Genomic DNA, 20503 nt, shown 5'->3' with positions numbered 1-20503 from the left:
TTGAGCACTACCATGTTCAGACAACTCCCATTCACCACCATGTAATCAAAAGGCTCAAGTTATTATGCCACGGAGTAGGCCACACTAAGCATCAACTATCCTCCAATAATCAGAGCTGCAAGATTAATAGTGTGCGAGTGGTGGCATAAGTCACCATTTATGGAACGAGCGCTTATCATAACAACATACAGACTTCTGGTTTGGACTATTCGATAGAGCAGCCTTTGGTCTCTTTGGATACCAATGTGAATCACACCAGTACACTTGGAGTTATAGGCTAAACCGCTAACCTCATCATTTGCCATTTCTCAAACACCGTTACATATTATTGAACAGCAGTACTTCACCAATTTTCGAACAGTTCGCACATTCCAATGGATTACTCACTAAAGAATTACCTGCCACTTTGAGGTTTCTATGGAATATTCAACTACCGGATAACAATCTGCAACTGAAATTTTATGGAGATTGAATGCACCATATATTCTTAAGTTTGACTGAAACAATGGTTGTAATAGGTTATACCGTTTCACTCATGACTTGAAATCCCCTGGCTTTTTATTTTTTTATATATATTTCACCCGGGCTAGATGGACTGCCCTTGCCTACCACCCCCAGCACTGGCTGTAAAGTGCTGGACAGCTGGAGGGTACCAGCCACTGAAACAATTCAGTTGAGGGTGCCAGACTGAAGGCGACCCTCGGAATAGGCCAGATCGACCATAGATGGTATCGGATGACTAGTCAATGACCGATGACTCCGTAAGCACATCACAGCAGACCTTAACAAAGAAAAACACAACCGACATCGAACCCAGAACGACTGTAATTCACATTCCGCTTCTCAGCCAACATAAAGGCAAGTTTCTGAAAGACGGTAGTTGCAGTAGGCCCCATGCCTCCAGTGGCTGCAAATACTAAAGGGGAAAAACAAGCTCTCTTCACTTCCTGAATAGGTTCATCATAAGCTCGACGTTTCTCCTGTTCATGAACTTGGTAGCACTTTGGCAGTGGGGAGCGGGAATAGGAGTGCACAAAGGATTAAACACCCTAACATTGAAAAACGCATGCTGCCTATTCCGACCCCAAAAGTCTCTAGCAACAACATCAAGTCGAGCTCCATCTTCTCTGTTGGCAGTAGCATATCAGAGCGGTTCACGATTTAAAGGAAGAAGAGCAGGCTCAACACCAACATCACAACACACCTCACTCAGTAGACTCGCAGTTAAGTCACAAACTTCATTGTGGTGAATAGATGGAATCGAATAGATGGAGCTCCATTGTGGTGAATAGATGGAAGCCTCCTGGCTCGATTTACGTAAAAGTTGGGACTCAGGAAGGGCAAAGATCACTCTATTGAAAGGTCCATGTGCGTTGTGGTGAGAAGTTATAGGTGTTTTCTAAAATAATTACAATTTTGTCTGCTTCGTGCCACCACATATCTGCTAGAGCTTCTGGAGTGCTTTACCAATAGAAACTACTGAGGGTAACTATTGTATTGTTGGTTGGTACAGCTCAGTAAGTCTTTAGCCTTTATTCACCTTCATCTGTTGTGTAGCTCGCTTAGTGTATTAAGTTTGATAATACATACTGTTCGATAATAGGTGACTTATGCTAGCCAATAGTATGCGTGGTCTGATTAATTCTACATTCTGACAAAACCATCGGTTTTCGGTCACTCGAATTCTATGGCAGTAAACAATCATCAAATCCTTCCAAACTCATGTATATTACTCTTCTATTCATTAGCTACCAATGACCAAAAAACTGATTTATTACACTTAGGTAAAGGCGTTTTACATGTCCACCAAAAATATCCCTATTTCTGGACAGCTTCTGTTTTATTAATGCCCTTGCCCAACAGCAGTTGTAAGACACTTTGCAACAAATCCCCACATGATATACACTGAAAGAATTGATCATTAAGTGTGATTATATGCAAAATATGTGCAAATACCTCAAGTTGTGTCATACAACACTGAATCAGCTTACAACCAAATGAATACTATACTTAGGTTGAATATTACTCTTAATCAATTCATGGTGTTCGAAGAAGACTTTTGATCCAACTACTTTCTAGAAAGTGGAGAAAATTCTTGGGGTTTCCCAAATGCAGGGGCACACCTTGTCTGGCACATTTGCTGCAGTTCAAACTGCCTTTGACACTTTTACTTAAATTTATTCCAACACATGAAAAATGGTACTATTCTTTGTACTTGCTGCATTCAACCATATTCTTGTCATACATTTCTGGGTACCGACAAAACAGTAAATATTGTACATTTTAACCAAGTGAGATCCACTTGGTTTCTTGCTTCGGCGCCAGTCTCCTCTTTGGAAAAATTCCAACTTTCTCTTTTCTAAGCAAGTGAGGATGTGGTCTTGCATTTTTTCCTATAATACCATTTCAGAAGGATACTTTCCATTGCATAATTCAATAGCAATGGTGATGGCAAAAAGACCACAAGACAATGTACCAGTTTGTTGTTGAATAAGTAGACAATCAACATAAAGCTTAGTTACTTTCATATCTGCTGGTTTGAACATTGTAACAATTTGCAAAAGCAGACTGCATGTGTTCTTTACATTAAGGCTGTCTAATAAATTAATCTCTTCTTGATCCTGATTTGATGCAGCACAAACCCAGTGATTCACTGAACCTGGATACAACAAAAAGCCATTACTTTGATGATAAATTCATGCATGTATGGTATAACATAACTGCTACAACTGTAAAGATTTTATGCAAATTTTATGTACGCTTGTAAGAATACGAAAACAGCCAGCTGAAGGATGCTAAGGGGCATGATAGCAACAATCACAATCATTGTATAGAATTCCTGTGAGCAGTTGATTGCTCTGTTAATTGCCATTGTGCAAACACTGAATGCTATAATTAGGTATAAAAACGTACAAAAAAAAGCATTCGGACGTGGACAACTACAAACACTAAACCTCTGTAATGCAGAAATTTAATAGCACTGGAAACTATATAGATTTTTGCACGTCTCATCATAGGTTACAGTATGTGGTTGGCTATATAGTTACAAGAGCTGCCCAAGTTCCAAATGTCCCATGAAAAGTGTTAATTCTGTTTTGAGTGTTTCTATGTTTTATATATCTACATAGAAGAAGTTTTAGTGTCACATGGATAGTGTTTGCTGGCTTGCCAAACATCGTGTTTCCTTGTTGGCTCATTTGGCTGGTTGTAGCATTAATATTTGATGCAGAAATTTATTACTAAGCTATGCCAATTTGGGTGGTTTCCAAGTAGAAATTCACAAGTATAAGCTATAAATAATTTTGTTGTATAAAATCTTTAACTTTACGGCTCCATAAGTCGCTCATCCTTTGTCCAACAACAACAGAAATTAATGTAGTTTCTACCCATTTACAGAGCATTCAAACATACTGTGCAATCAGTACTTGCCAATTAATCAAGGACGGTAACCTGACAAAAATCTTTGTATTATATTTGCCAAACAAGAGGGGTTTGAAAATCGGGTATCAAATACACTCGCTGAAGATTACATCATTGTAATCACATGGGGCAAAGTTATAGCTGAGGTCAAGTGAAATAACAATGATATCATCAAAAGCATGTGGGGAGTCTGTATTTAATGGGTAAACAGATTACGGATCGACAGATCACATGATATACACACCCAGCTCAATTTTGCATAATTATAGCTACTATGGGATAAACACTGAGAGGGAAATAACAAAATCAAGCTAAAAATTGTTGCTAGCTACATGGCTAAGACCACTGCTGTCTGTTTACCTTGCAGTCTTGTCACTGGATTTTACGTAGCAATGTCAGTACAACAGCTTAATACAAGTGGGTATTAAATAGAATGCATACCAAATTTTAACCATTAGCTATCTCTTGGAAACAACTAGCTAGCTTGAGAATCAGAGCATGCTTATCTACACCAATGAATGTGGCAAGATGGAATATTATTGTTAGTCCAAAATGTGCTCTTTGCCACTCATCTTAATCATATTCTAACTGGTTGCTCCACTGCTCTAAATCAAGGGAGACGGATACACATGGCACCATGACTCTGTTCTTCAGGTCTTTGTTAACGGGTTTAAGAGAGTTCTACCATCTTACAAGCTTTATGCTGATCTCCCTGGCTATCATGCAAGTGTTAGTCCATTAAGTACTATTCCACGTAACCTCTCTTCATCTCTCAGTAGACCAGATTTGGTTTCTAATGATGCCATCATTTTGTTTGAACTGTTAGTTGTTACCAATACTAAGCACCATCAGCTGAAGCTGAAAAGTAGATCGCTATAGCTCATTATTATTGGACCTTCAATGTACTGGCCTGTATGTCCATTGGTTGCTTAGGACATTTTACACCTGTGACACTGACCAATGTATCTCGTGCATGCAAGTTACCATCCAGAGCTATTAAGCCATTGTTTAATCAAGCTGCCAGAATTGTAATATCGTGCTCATACAGAATTTCAATGTTTGCTCCTCAGAACTGTGGGATCTGACAGATCTGTTAAACAACTTATTTAAACTAATAATTGATGTATGTATGTGTTTTGTTTCTTTTTGTGTGTGTGTGTTTGCCTTGCTAGGCTCCAACTGCTTTAAAGCTTCTTGGTACTCTGCATTTAGGCCCCTTATTTCCTGTACATTTGTCTTAAACCATAAGGCATATAAAGCATATCAATGATAAAATAATAAAGTGTAATCAACACTACTAAATCAATGGCGATCAAAGTAGCCGTACACTTAAACTGCTCTTTATAACTACAAAAAAACAGACAATGTTTCTTTTATTATCTGCTTTCTTCAACAAATTACAATGTACTGACTGAGCTATATTAAATCATATAACAACATGTGGCTTGTATGTAAATGTCTATTATTACATAATGCAATTACTACGTATACAGATAGATAACTTGGTCTGGAAGATTACTGATGATAGTGTCAATAAAACACCTGACATTCTGACTATAGCTAGGGAATTTACTGAGACGGTTTCTAGCCAACCCAGAGACGGATTCAGAGATGGATTCAGCTCATGCATTCAAAAAGTAGCAAAGATTTACTTATCATAGTTTACTTTACTTATTTAACAATGATAGCGGTTTTGTTTCTCATTATGCTATCTATAATTTATGTATGGCAGTTACACTCAACTTCCCTACCTCTTATCCTCCTAGTCTCTCATGACCAGATCACTGATTTTGCCTCCTCTATTTTCTTTGTGGTTGGTGAGTTAGGTAACCAATAATATCCCAGAGAAAAAGAGGAGGTACTGAAGATAGTGGTCTGGCCAAGCAAGGTGGTTCACTCATGCTGTTCATTAGATTTTCTGCAATACCTAGTCCAGGTGGTCAGGCCACTACCATAATTTTGTACATTTGCATTCTTGCCCATTATTTGAATGATAGTCGCAGTATTATTTTTGTTAACATCCTACGTCAGCTGGCCTGCATGCACTACTGCTCTATGGCATACATTAGAGGTTTGCATAGTTTGGGGAAAACGGGACAGCCCAGGATATTGCTAAATGCTAGGTGCTAAATGCATCTGCATTTTCCCTAGTGAGGAATTTAGCTGCTGTATATATTTCTATTGCTACAGCCAGTACATAGTTATATCAAGCGGCATGCCCTGGGTGCCCAAAATGTGAAATGATGTATTTATACAAAGTGTGCTAGCATGCATAATTGCATGAGGTGGATGCCAGTAAGTAGTCAGGGGCGGGTGGGTGGGTAACTGTTCTTGGTATGTTTGCTGCAGCTTCAATCTTAACTCAGTATGAGCAATTCCAAATAGTGCCCCTTCTCCCACGAGTAGAGATTGCGTGATCGCCATTTGTATGTGCAATGGTGTTGAGTATTAACAATTGTGGGTTTTAGTTCTATTAACTGAGATTCACTATCAACTATACCCGAGGCTTCCTTGTCTGTTAACCTTATTTACAGTGGTATATTGTGTTTAATCATGGCTGTTCAACTGAATGTCATAGGACCCTAGGGTTTTACATAGTTCAGTCATAACAGATTGCTAACTGGTTGATGAAAGGTGATTGGAAAGACTATAATGACATTACTTTTAAATGACAAGCCAAATAAAAAAAGTGATACAAAGCAAGTGGCAACAGTAACTGTCGTGAATGTTGAATGTGCATGGTCTTAGGTAAGAAATTGTCTATACACATTATCAAATACAAAAAGTGGGGTAAGTACTTATGTAGAATACATGTACAACAAACACTGTAGTATCAGCTAGCTCAGCATATAGTTATGTATACTCGCAGAATAGCTATGTACATGAATTCTCAATATAATACGTAAAAGTCCAACCAAGGGAAAAATATACCTATGTACCCAGTGTGTTAAATCTGTACCATAATAAATAAAATAGTTTACCTGCATGCATGGTGGTTATAAAATGACTCCATAAATACATACCGTAGTTAACCCCTTTAAGGTTTTTAGCAACTTTCTATGTAGTTGCATACATTTGATTGAAGCTACCAGACAAACCTTGAAACTATAGCTGTTATACTTCGAGTATATAAAATATGATCAGCTATGCCATGTTTAAACAAGTGTGCATTCTATTAGAGAGAAGATGCAGTTTCTTTTATATTATTACTGAAACATTATAGCTTCCAACTTTGCAAGATTCTGCCTTACATTCCAACCTAATTGGAGTGTGCAAGTTATCCACGTGATATTGTTGTTACCAAGGTGGAGCCAGGGGACTATAAAAAAGAAAATTTTAAATGCATGCATGACTACTGGTACAGCACTTAGTTAAATCTTACGTTGATGAATCTTTTACACAGTGAATTTATACTATATATTATTGCAACAATTTTAATTTTGATATATATATGTAAAATAGTTGTATCCCACATACTCAGATATTATTACACTCAACCTTCCAGTGTGTGGGAGTTTAATACAAATATGTATTAAAGTAATTGCCAGCTATAGCTAATGTTTGAGTTTCAGGGGCTAAAAAGGGGACTACTAAATAGTTGTGGCCAAAAGGCTATAGTGGTAAGTAACTTTGGCTAGTTGTTGTAAAAGTCAGACTAACAAGCTACACCACAGAACAGTATATATAAAGGTACATTATATGTATGCAAGCCAATGTATATCTGAGTATGTGGGATACAACTATTTTACATATATATATCAAAATTAAAATTGTTGCAATAATATATAGTATAAATTCACTATGTAAAAGATTCATCAATGTAAGATTTAACTAAGTGCTGTACCAGTATTTTTTGTAATTAACATTTCTATATTAATTTTGGTTATTTGTTCCAATGGTAAAAATACTATTCATGGTTGTTATGATGTCATGAACTAGTCTGTTACGTGCAGGGTGATGAGTTGGGTGATGACTAACTTATTGCACAGTAGAGGAGCTGCAGCCACGTTTGTCTAGCTGAATGATAGTTATCACCTGGTACTTTGACACTCCCACACACTGGGGTTAACATAGTCGTTAAGATACGTGTAACTTGAATGACTGTATTATTAGGATAAGTGACTGCCAACTGGAATTTCTATAGATTTGCATATTGGAGGGAGTTGTTTGCTGTGGAAGGTTTGTGATACAGCAGGAGTTGCAAGACACCCATGCATCCTCAAGGTGCTGTATTTGCCACATTTTTCAGGGAGAGAATGTATTTGCTAGTAACAGATGCACACTAATCACCTTGAGACGAGAAACAAACTAAACTTTGTGTCAATTGTGGTTTACCAGAACAGACAATGGGCCCAAATTTGCATCTACAAATTATTAAAATGATGGAATGCTATAGAACTAATAAAACCAACCCCTCCTCCTTCCAAAAAAATTTAAAAACAAAAAAAAACAATGTACTTTGCCCACACTAACTTAATTTATTCTGGATTGAACCCACGAATGGAGCAGCTGAGTGACTAGTGCAAACATTTAAGAAATGAATGAAGGCTTGTGAAACCTGCTGTGGATAGATTCAGTGGGTATAATTTTTATATGAAAACAATGTTCAGAGTGAACCACATTGGGTTTCCAGGTGTAATTATAGATTCTTTGACTCAGGAGTACCATGGGTGCATTGCATTGACCATTTATGCCTTGCTGTATGTAGATGGCCCAAAGAGCCACCAAAGTTACACACTTATTGTACTTGCCCTGTGGTTGTGTTAGCTCTGTAAGGCAGTAAAAAAATTTCTTCATAAAATTAATCTCCTCACATTTCTTGGAGGGGACATCTTAGCAATGGCTGCTGTTTTCTCAGGATCTGGTTAAATACCTTGCTCTGTTATAAGTGGCTTAGAAAACACAGCTCAGTTCTCTCAAATTGTCATTTGCTAGTTCCACCAGTTTCTGCAGGCTGGCTTCAAGTCTGGCATCATACTCCTCTTCGGTATGAAAACAAGTATGTCATCCATGTGACAGAGAACCCCTTCAACCCTTACAAGTGTTTTCTCCATTTGTCTTTGGAAGTGCTTGGGGGCATTGTTATCCCTAATGACAGCTTGCTGAAACAGTAATGCCCATAAGGAGTAAGGAATGTTGTAGGTAATCTGGAGGAAGGTGTCAAAGGGACTTGCCAAAACCCGCTGGGGTAATGAAAACTTTTGCATTGGCCAACCGGCTGTGCTAGGGTGTCGTCTACTGCTGGTAAATGGTGTACCTCATGTTGAATGCTCTCATTTAATGGCGTAAGGTCTACACATATTCTGATGGCTCCAGTCTTTTTTGGCAGGACCACCATATCAGTGCTCTAAGGGGTAGGCTTTTCTACCTTAGATAAAACATTCATTGACTTCATGCAATTTAATTTTCCGGTGGTGGCTGTAAATTTGGCCCTGGTATCCAACATCTTTGCCATTCAGAGCAGCTGTTGTTCTCTGGCACATATCCATGGTGTCACTCACCGCATCTAGAAAAGTAGAGTCTATAGTGTGTTCATGGTTAAGTTCATTTTGGTATAGAGATTGGTACATGTCTCTACTGCATGTGCTACACTTTTCTGAAGTGGATACCTCATCCATTTTTGAGTGACAGCATGGATCTCATATAAAGTACAACTATGATAAGGGGATGCACTTCTCAGGATCTGGTTAAATACCTTGCTCTGTTATAAGTGGCTTAGAAAAGTTTGAACACTAAACAGATGCACACTAATCACCTTAATGCTTGGTGTTGAAAGACCACAAGACAATGTACCAGTTTGTTGTTGAATAAGTAGACAATCAACATAAAGCTTAGTTACTTTCATATCTGCTGGTTTGAACATTGTAACAATTTGCAAAAGCAGACTGCATGTGTTCTTTACATTAAGGCTGTCTAATAAATTAATCTCTTCTTGATCCTGATTTGATGCAGCACAAACCCAGTGATTCACTGAACCTGGATACAACAAAAAGCCATTACTTTGATGATAAATTCATGCATGTATGGTATAACATAACTGCTACAACTGTAAAGATTTTATGCAAATTTTATGTACGCTTGTAAGAATACGAAAACAGCCAGCTGAAGGATGCTAAGGGGCATGATAGCAACAATCACAATCATTGTATAGAATTCCTGTGAGCAGTTGATTGCTCCTGGAAACCCTTAATGCTGGAACAACACTAGTATCTAAAATGGTGGGAAACTTAGTTGTTGGCTACTTGCACAGTGGATGCTGTGGATCACCATTCACTGTATGCTCTATTAAAAGAGCACTCACAGCTGAAATGTTAGGATAATGGATCAAATGGTGTACACCAAGGAGTGTGTTTAGTGTCCGTAGTTGTCCATGTCCTAATGCTTTTTTTTGTACCTTTTTATACTTAATCACAGCATTCAGTGTTTGCACAATGGCAATTAACAGAGCAATTAACTGCTCACAGGAATTCTATACAATGATTGTGATTATTGCTATCATGCCCCTTAGCATCTTTCAGCTGGCTGCTTTTGTATTCTTACAAGCGTACATAAAATTTGCATAAAATCTTTACAGTTGTAGCAGTTATGTTATACCATACATGCATGAATTTATCATCAAAGTAATGGATTTTTGTTGTATGCAGGTTCAGTGCTCTAAACATACCATTATTCCATATTCTTCCATTATTTTCTGGTTATTGTTGTATACTGACAGGCTCACTTGAAACCATGTCAGCTCACGTGTCAGCAGTGCTATCAAGTCGGCACAAACTTCACGTTTGGCCTATTTAAAAAGGAAGGAACAAGCTTAAGCATGCTTTTATGCAGTTATTTTATGATTGTGCCAGACAAATAATGGCTTGAAAAGCTGCCAATCTTATAATGAAATAATGGAAATGGACCGCCCGCCCGCATGCAAATATGCTTGAGTCCAGGACGGGAAACAGAGAATTTATTTGGAGTGGCCTAAGGGTAGAGGGGATTTCATCAATGCACGTAGCTATTTGAGCCGGATATTTGCATTAAATGCATGCGTTTACAAACCTAGCTTGCTTTTCTTCAAGGGTCTCCCGTTCTCTTCTGAGTCTGATATCGCGCTCCCTTCTTCTACTTCTTCTTCTGAGCCTCTCTTCTTTTTCATCCGCGCTTTCAGGCTCGAACACTGCTAGCCATAGCTACCACGAGAAGGCGCCTCGCGCACAAGCTAAAACCTGATAGTTTTGTGCACCGTAACAGTCGAACTTTTCGTATTTGTTATGAAAACTTTGGGTTAGCTACGTGACGGTTACTCTGCAGGGTGCAGTTACGTGTGCTCATCGTAACCAATTTTTCGGTTACGTGTGGGGCTCGCTCAGGCTCGCCCCAATTATGACGTCAATGCGCAAGCAAAATCCGTTTTTTTTACGGTTGCGTTTCGAAGAACTGAATTACAATCATAATTATGCTTAGTCATCAATTACAATCATAAGTCTTTACGGGCACGCAATGGTCGACGCTGGTCAATTGCCGTTCTTCGCTAGGGGTCTAGTCGTGGCTGGGTTTGGTCGTGGTAGTAAAGAATTAGGAATCCCTACGGGTAAGAAGCAGGATTATGCACCTATCAATGCAAATTAGCCCAACCCATCACTCCCAGGAATAGGTTGGAGGAGGATTTGTAAAATTGATAATACAAACGATAATAAAAAGACTCACCCCTTGGCAAATTATTTTACAAAGCCCCATGTTAGACGTATACCCACCATTCTGGGGAGTGGTTTGTTGGTTGCGCCCATGTATTAGCTAATTGACGTGCAAGCTTAGAACTGCAATCACCACAGTCCGCCACTAACAGTGCAAAGCACAACTGATCCTTGAAATTCCATAAATGTATGTACAAATTCAATTTCCCCACCTGTGGGGTGCTGTAAATTTCCACCTATTCAGGAGGTGAGTGAGGCTTTATTTTTCGACATTGATAAAAAATAATTAATGTATTAGCTACAAGAGATTCAGGTACACGTGTGCACCGCTTGTATATATATATACTAGCTAACTATCCAGAAGACGTGGTGTCGACACTACCAGATGCAATACAGTCAGGTATATTCTATGGGTGGGCTATGGTGGACCAGGGGCCAGTGTATAAGATGGTAATGAGTATAGGATGGAACCCTGTGTACCAAAACAAGAAAAGGAGCATGGTTAGTGGAAATGATCTAATGTATGATGTCATGTCACATTACAGGAAACCCACATCCTTCATGAGTTTCCTGATGACTTCTATGGGAGTCAGCTAAGTGTGTGCATGGTGGGCTTTATTAGGAATGAAATGAACTTCACTTCTAAAGGTGAGTTACTATATGGACAGTGCAAACCCCATGCATTAGTAACTTAACAATATATATCTTTCTGATGTATATATTTAACTACTATTTAGCTACCCACAAAATACATACATAAAGAAGGATGGACTACTCCGTATATTTTATTTGAATGATTCTATTGATTTCTGCAGTCTTAGTTGGGACGAGTACATCACATGCACAAAAATTTCATGAAGAAACCACAAAGTACTTGGTATTATTATTATGATTTCCTGAACTGATACATTCAGTGAAAATGTTGAGGCAAGTAACACATCAGTCTATTCTCAGAATAAATTGCTTGACTTTATCAACACCAATCAACAGTTCTCTGCAGAGATGTAGCTAGGTGTCATTATTTGATGAATAGTGAACTTGTTCAGAGCATAACTGAGAGTTAAGATAGCTAACTACTCTCTTCCATACAAACATTATGAGTTATTGATCATAGCTAGCTATATAATTTTTGGCATCATTAAAAGCTGAAGTGTGTTGACCCCTTGAACAGCGACAGACAATGGTCTTTGTTGAAATATGTATCATTCATTTCAAGTTTTAGCTGCTGATCCTATATCCTATGGCTGGCTACCATATGTGACCCACTGAGCAAAAACCAGTTGTTTCGCACATTCCTCGAATTCTGCTTCTCTTTTATCTGTAGTAACAAAGGACCTTATGTGATGAATAGTCTTGGTAGACAGTTGGAACAAAAATAAATTCAATTTGTATAGCAACAATATGACTGGCAAATTGATCACAAAGTATAGTGTTTTCCCTGTACGTCTCCGTGCGGACAAAGAACAAGGTCTGTCCAACAATGAAATGACAACAGTAAACTTTATTTCTACTGCATCATAAGCACCCATAACTCACGCGTTGTTCTCCCTCGTAATCCTCATTCCTATAGTAAAGAAAAAGACAAGGTAAAATCAAGACCCAAAGCTGGTTTTAGGTATGAAATTACAAACAAAATTGATATCTAATACAACAACAGCCAAGCTGTAAAAAAAAGGGTGTGGCTCCCAGGGTGGAAAAGGATGTGAAATCCAAGGTGGAGGCCAAGAAATGGCTGTTAATAATGACAATTCAGATGAATTTGGTGCCACCTACTCTTGCCACCAAATTTGTCGATATTAAAATTTTTGACTACCATTTTCTTGGCCGCCACCTTGGATTTCACATCTTTTTTTTTTTCATCCTGGGTTTTTGGGAGCTGCACCCTTTTTTCAGCTTGGGTATTTTTGTATTATTATCCTTAGCAGATGTCACCATCGCCATTAATCTGAGTTGGAAAAATTTTAGAACTATGTTCACGACTTTAACATCTGTCAGACTTGCGTAATTGAAAAAAAAATTGTAAATTTTTTTAACGTTTTGTTCTTTGTGAAGAAAGGGTCTAATGATAAAAACCTGGATATCATCTTATTCATCTTCTCAAGAGTAGTTCGAAAGTCTTTGTTTCATTGCAGTAGAATAAAGAATACGTGAGTCATGGGCATTTGTTTACGTCAAATCAAAGCAATTGTACGTGATCAATCTTTCTTCACTAATTTTGTCTCTGTGTGTAGTGAAGAAAGGCGATAGAAGGTAAAACTTACCCAGTAATGGACTCCCCTATTCATAGCAAACACAATGGTGCAAGTTTCAACTCTGTAGCATTGTGTTTGTAATTTACAGCCTGTGGTATTACATAATGAACAGACTTGTTACAGTGATGTAACGTAGGGTATAAATAGTCTCATGATTGTAATTATTATCAGTTGTTGCAATCTTCAGTGTGCTGGTGATTGTTGTATTGATTAACAGAATTATTAAGAATTGTTTGACTTGCTAGTGAACACACCACAGCAACCACCACACAGCTGTTTTTGTAAGCGCCTGTAATTTATTGTCCCAATACTTGTTGTACAAGTCGATCTTTCTGTTGTTGCTACTTTGTAGGGCTGTAACTCCAAAAGCTGTTGGCATACAAGGCTGAAACTTGGCCAGAGCATACACTTGACTAAGTAGATTATAGATATTCAATTTGAAAATGCACCATTATGCCAGGTTTTCACAGATCTAGTCACATAAAACTATAAGCCAGGTAGACTTTAGCCCTACACAAATGTATCCCTACACTTTATGAAGTGAAATAGAACTAGGATTCCGATCAACCCCCCCCCCCCCCCCCCCCCCCGTTTTCAATAAAATTCTTTGATAATTGGAATCAATTTATCTTGCACTCAACTGAAACACACATTCGTTAGATAAAGTTTGGACAGCACTAAACTGAAAAATTTATTCTTATCCACCAGCCAAGACAGGAACTCCTTGTATGCTACTAATATTAAATTGAACCATTTGTATATCCACACCCACTCATGACTAAGATTTTTGTGCATAATAAATTTTCTATTGCCTGCAAGCGAATGGTTGTGTGGGTGGGATCACGCCGTACTGTAAACTACCTTGTGCCACGAGGTAACTAATACGCATGCTCTGCAACACATCATATGTACCACACCACTTTCAACATCACATACTGCCCATCGCATATTGACCATCACTTAATCTTGCTTCACCAACACTCTGAAGGGACTACTACACTTACCTAACACTTAGTGCTGATCTGGTGCAGGAAGTAGTTTTGCTGCATACAGGACTATAAGTACTGACTGGAATCAAATGATATCATCTGAGCATGTGCTCATCCACACCAACTCATTTTGGTTTGGGTGATGCAGAGCTCAATGGAAACCCCCCATCACCCAAACCTGTGTACAGAGTTGGGGATAACTAGTTACTTTGTAACTAAGTTATGTATCTAGTTACTTTTAAATGTATCTAGTTACTTTTAAATGTAACTAATTTCAAAGCAAGTAGTAATATAACTAATTACTTGCTTTGAAACTAGTAACTTGTAACTAGTTACAACTGTCTGAAAAGTAACTAAGTAGTTACAATAGTTACATTGTAACTATAGGTAATTATGCATTAAAAGCAAGAGCACTTCAAATTTGTGTTAAGTAAACACTTTCTGTGTATTGTTCTTCATGAATCAGCTTGAGTATACAGACGTAACAGTTTAAACTGAGCTGGAATGGCTACAGAATCATTTTTTTAAGAAAGTGTGCATATAATTATTATATATAGATCTCTTCTCCCTTGCTCTGGGCAAAATAAATATATTACAAAAATTAACAAACACTTACATATGAAAGTAACTAGTAACTACATACTTAGTTACATTTTAAAAGTAACTATAACTTAACTAAGTTACATGGGACAGAAGTAACTAGTTACTTTTCTGAAGTAACTACCCCAACTCTGCCTATATACCCCATCATGACTATCATACAGTACAATAGTACGGGATCACAAAGGTTTGGGCTTTTCTGGCCTAAATTATCACCCCAAAACCAGCCTCATGGTATCTTGGCAGTATTAGTGAGGTATAAGCAAGCCTAAAAGTGTCTAGAGAGCGGGGGTGAGGGTGCCAGATTGGGAGCTCCTCTGATAACCTTTAGCACTTCCTCACATGAGCCAAGGACCAATCAGACTTTCCTATCATGCTCATCCGTTGTCATCAAAGTCGATAATGTCACATGAAAATGAGCCAATGAGAGCACAGGATTGCTGACACTTGATTTCCATTTGGGGGCCACCGTTATATTTCAGGGGATCCCCTACTATGCAGTGCTACTGCACTATATGAATAGTAGTGCTAAGTCAAGGCCTAGAAGTAACAGATGAACTTGTTTTATAGTTATTGGTGTTTTTTTTTAAATAGATATTTGGTACTGTACACCATTGTAGTTGATTATACCATTACCAGTATTCAAACTGGGGGTCATCTGGATCACTTGTTGCCTGGGTCAAGTCTGACTGTATTGGATCACGTGCATTTATAGTGGCTAGCTTCTGGCTAAAGTGATGAATCAATTGTGCTTGAAGTATTATCTCCACCAAACTTTCTAAAAGATTGAGAGTGTATTTGCATGAAGGCAGCAGTGTCAGAACAGTTCCAATAGGTTAATATGTTATATTACAGTATTTCGGTTGTTCGGTGCTTATAGATAACACAATTAAGCCTCAAAAGTATAGACCCAATAACCATTATCAGTTTTTACTGATCACTCTCCAAGCACCCAGTAACTTCAGTTGATAGATATCTGTATCTACACTTGCTCTTAAAAAGATGTTTCCTAAAACACGGAACCATGCTGTTTTAGTGCGCACACATGCACATGTGTGCACACACTACACACATACATGTACACACACATACACATGCATACTACACGCACACGCACATTACACACACACACAACGTACACTTATCATTAACTGAAGTGTGACCCTGGGTCATCCTGGTCAGTGTTGCTGACCTGGACATTACTAGTTAGAAATTTTCAATGTCCGAACAATAGTAAGACACTCTTAATGACAGTCAACATGGTAGTCAATCAATAATATTGTCAAGTATAATTATTGACATACAGTGTAAACATTAAAATCATTTAAATACATATGCATACAATACATACACATGATGTTTTCACTGATAAAACAACCAACCTAGTTGAAGTGATAGGTGTACCGTATTTTGCAGACTGGAGTCGCGGACCGAGCTGGAAACGGCTTCTTAACAATAATCCAGGCATTATCTATCTCTTGCAATGCTGGGAGCGTCATTATTGAGCTTCAACTGCTGGTATTGCTCTTCCTTACAAGTCATAAAGGTCATGCATACACTAATTTATTGGAATATTTATGAAACATGTACTTGTGCATACTAGTAGTGATAGAGGTTATTCCTGTAGCGCTGATTTATTCCTTTATTGCTCTAGTATTTAACACTAACATTTAGGCTTCAGTGAAGTATTCTTAGTTGGATAGCCATATAGTCTCATGCTGCCCACCTGCTCAATATTGAATAGTAAGTTTATACCAATCTGCAGGTGTGCATTCACTATAAATTTAAACCATGTAAGAATAGCCATGTCACCCGACAAAACTATATAACTCGACTACTGTCATACATTTTTGTAAATATTGTAATAATTTAGTGCATGCATGACCTTCGTGACTTGTAAGGAAGAGCAGTACCAGCTGTTGTGGCTCCATAGTGATGTCATTACCATTACAAGAAATAGATAATGTCTGGTGTATTGTTAAGAAGCTGTTAACAGCTCAGTCCATGAGTCCAGTCCGTGAAATGCATTACACCAAAGTGATATGAGTGTTGGTCACTGTGGGTATTCATGAGCCTTTTCCATGCTTAAATGAAGTCACATTAACTTCTAATTGGAAAATCATAATTTCTTATGATGACAAAGTTTTAATAAATTATTTTGTGATTAAATATAAGAGTCACATTACCATGGTAACTGTGTTATCCACAGAGGAGCTGATAGAAGCCATCAAGAATGATATCAGAGTTGCTGAGGAGAAACTGTCTAATGTGTCCTTATCACAGAGGGAAGTAGAGTTCTTCAGTAAAACAGAAAAGTCACAGTAATAGAGTATTAAACTTAAACAAGCATATATTCTACATGATGTAGGACATTGACACTTGCACGCATCTTGTATCACTGCTGATTTTTATTTTAGCACTAGGATATTTTTACAACATTATATGTTGTATGATTGACACATTTCTAGTAATAGCACATGGTAACAGCATGGTCGTAACTCTGTGATGGCTCAAATCCACTTGCAACTACATGATTCCTTTGATTTCAAGTCTCCCAATGAATGGCTTCATTGGATAAGTAGTTTTGGTCAGCTGCCGGTCTTCTCAAGATGATTCCACAACAAAGCAAGTGAATACCCTACTGTATTGTCTTGGGGAAGAGGCTGAGTCCGTGCTGATGTCTACGAACATTACAGATGAAGACCAAAAAGACTATTCAAAAGGGATTAAGAAATAATTTTTTCAAAGTTTGCACTCTTGATTCAACCACCAAAGCCAAAGTCCTGGACAGTCTGTGGAACAGTACGTCATTGAGCTATACAACCTGCAAGATAGTGTTGTTCCAGTATACTTTTACTAATACTTACTTTGGGAAAGTATAGCCCTTTTTCTGTTAGTATTACTTACTAATAGTATACCACATGTTGGATGATTTACTAAAGAGATACTCAATACTTTAGTAAAGGGATGGTTAGATACTAAATACTTACTCCTTGCTTATAATCGCTTCATCAATATTTAGTTAGTATTTCATAAGTGACTAATTTGTTTATTCAGTATTTCAGCTGAGTTCTTACATTATTTACAGCATATAAACTTTTGAAGATTTCTTTTCAAAGCCACCACAAGTAGGCATGCCTTAAAAGTGTTCTTTGTGCTTAGACTCAAATAATCACTTTGCCCATGTTGTTTGGTCTATCATTAGTATAGAGTATATTAATTGCTTAGTTTACTGGTATCTGGAATTGTTGGAGTTAATTGTAACTGTTTGGAATTTGGGAGTTATTAAATAATCACATGCCAGTATAACCATTGAAGAGTATAGAATGGATCCATTAGATTACTGGGTTGGGAAACTGAGGCATTTTCCAGTATTAGCTCCTTAATGGCCTGATATTATAGCAGTACCAGCCTCAACTGTCCATTGGTGGGGATGCTACTAGTGGAAAGAGAAACAGAAAAATTTAAACAGGTTTATTTATTCGAAGAAATCTGTAGATTGCACCGGCAGATTCAGACTAATTGTTACTAACTAGTTAGATATAATTATGTTATGTACTAACTACTTACTATAACTTTTGGTAACCTATACTTTACCAAATCAAGTTTTGGTAGTAAATACTTTAAAATACTTACTTTTAAAATTTACATACCAAAAGTAATACTAGTACTGTACTATCATTGAAATTTCTTAATACTGGAACAACACTACTGCAAGAGCATTGTAAATATGGAAACTTCAAGTCAGAAATGATTGCGATCACCTCGTAGGGATCCAAGACTTAGCTTTGTCACTACAGAAGCACTGGTTTGTCAGCATTAGACCGTTAAGGAACGGCAGCAAGTTCTTAAAGGAGCTGGTTAAGGCATTTTAGATGTATGATAAACAATGGCAGTCTAATTTTCCTGAGCAAAGATAGTGCCACAACATTACATACAACTAATAGAACTTTACAAACAATATATCAGACCTTAAACCATGTACACAATGTGGCAGAGGACGATATCCAAGAGAAAAATGTCCTAATATGGATGCCATGTGCCACTATTGCCAAAAAGAGGCCACTGTGGATCATGCTGTCACTCAAAAATGGATGAGGTATCCACTTCAGAAAAGTGTAGCACGTGCAGTAGAGACATGTACCAATCTCTATACCAAAATGAACTTAACCATGCACACTATAGACTCTGCTTTTCTAGATGCAGTGAGTGACACCATGGATATGTGCCAGAGAACAACAGCTGCTCTGAATGGCAAAGATGTTGGATACCAGGGCCAAATTTACAGCCATCACCGGACAATTAGATTGCATGAAGTCAATGAATGTTTTATCCAAGGTAGAAGAGCCTACCCCTTAGAGCACTGGGATGGTGGTCCTGCCAAAAAAGACTGGAGCTATCAGAATATGTGTAGACCTTACGCCATTAAATGAGAGCATTCAACATGAGGTACACCATTTACCAGCAGTAGACGACACCCTAGCACAGCCGGTTGGCCAATGCAAAAGTTTTCATTACCCCAGTGGGTTTTGGCAAGTCCCTTTGACACCTTCCTCCAGATTGCCTACAACCTTCCTCACCCCTTATGGGCATTACTGTTTCAGCAAGCTGTCATTAGGGATAACAATGCCCCAAACACTTCCAAAGACAAATGGAGAAAACACTTGTAAGGGTTGAAGGGGTTCTCTGTCACATGGATGACATACTTGTTTTCATACCAAAGAGGAGTATGATGCCAGACTTGAAGCCAGCCTGCAGAAACTGCATGGTGGAACCAGCAAATGTCAATTTGAGATAACTGAGCTGTGTTTTCTAAGCCACTTATAACAAAGCAAGGTATTTAACCAGATCCTGAGAAAACAGCAGCCATTGCTAAGATGTCCCCTCCAAGAAATGTGAGGAGATTAATTTTATGAGGAAATTTTTTTACTGCCTTACAGAGCTAACACAACCACAGGGCAAGTACAATAAGTGTGTAACTTTGGTGGCTCTTTGGGCCATCTACATACAGCAAGGCATAAATGGTCAATGCAATGCATCCATGGTACTCCTGAGTCAAAGAATCTATAATTACACCTGGAAACCCAATGTGGTTCACTCTAAACATTGTTTTCATATAAAAATTATATCCACTGAATCTATCCACAGCAGGTTTCACAAGCCTTCATTCATTTCTTAAATGTTTGCACTAGTCACTCAGCTGCTCCATTTGTGGGCTCAATCCAGAATAAATTAAGTTAGTGTGGGAAAAGTACATTGTTTTTTTGTTTTTTAATTTTTTTGGAAGGAGGGGTTATTGGTTTTAGTAGTTCTATAGGATTCCATCATTTTAATAATTTGTAGATGCAAATTAGGGCCCATTGTCTGCTCTGGTAAACCACAATTGACACAAAGTTTAGTTTGTTTCTCGTCTCAAGGTGATTAGTGTGCATCTGTTACTAGCAAATACATTCTCCCCTTGAAAAATGTGGCAAATGCAGCGCCTTGAGGATGCATGGGTGTCTTGCAACTCCTGCTGTATCACAAACCTTCCACAGCAAACAACTCCCTCCAATATGCAATT

At 38.0% G+C, this 20503-nt stretch overlaps 1 protein-coding gene across 1 annotated transcript; it reads left to right on the top strand.

Annotated features, from left to right (window-relative positions):
- Positions 1–10835: 10835 nt before the first annotated feature.
- Positions 10836–17429, top strand: LOC136238056 (putative riboflavin kinase). Its single transcript, XM_066028379.1, has 4 exons — positions 10836–10996; positions 11449–11600; positions 11645–11747; positions 17150–17429. Exons 1-4 carry the CDS (start codon positions 10906–10908, stop codon positions 17263–17265), a joined length of 462 nt encoding a protein of 153 aa, XP_065884451.1. The 5' UTR covers positions 10836–10905; the 3' UTR covers positions 17266–17429.
- Positions 17430–20503: the final 3074 nt, after the last annotated feature.

This window comes from Dysidea avara, chromosome 11 (genome assembly GCF_963678975.1).
Source record: "Dysidea avara chromosome 11, odDysAvar1.4, whole genome shotgun sequence".
NCBI classification, from domain to species: domain Eukaryota; kingdom Metazoa; phylum Porifera; class Demospongiae; order Dictyoceratida; family Dysideidae; genus Dysidea; species Dysidea avara.
The sequence above is the reverse complement of the archived record's forward strand: the minus strand, read 5'-3'. Positions and strand labels throughout refer to the sequence as shown.

Coding starts and splice junctions, on each gene's coding strand:
- LOC136238056 (XM_066028379.1), top strand. CDS start 10,906: ATGGTCGACGCTGGTCAATTGCCGTTCTTCGCTAGGGGTCTAGTCGTG. Junction 10,997..11,448: donor AGAATTAGGAATCCCTACGG/GTAAGAAGCAGG, acceptor TATATATACTAG/CTAACTATCCAGAAGACGTG. Junction 11,601..11,644: donor AAAACAAGAAAAGGAGCATG/GTTAGTGGAAAT, acceptor GTCACATTACAG/GAAACCCACATCCTTCATGA.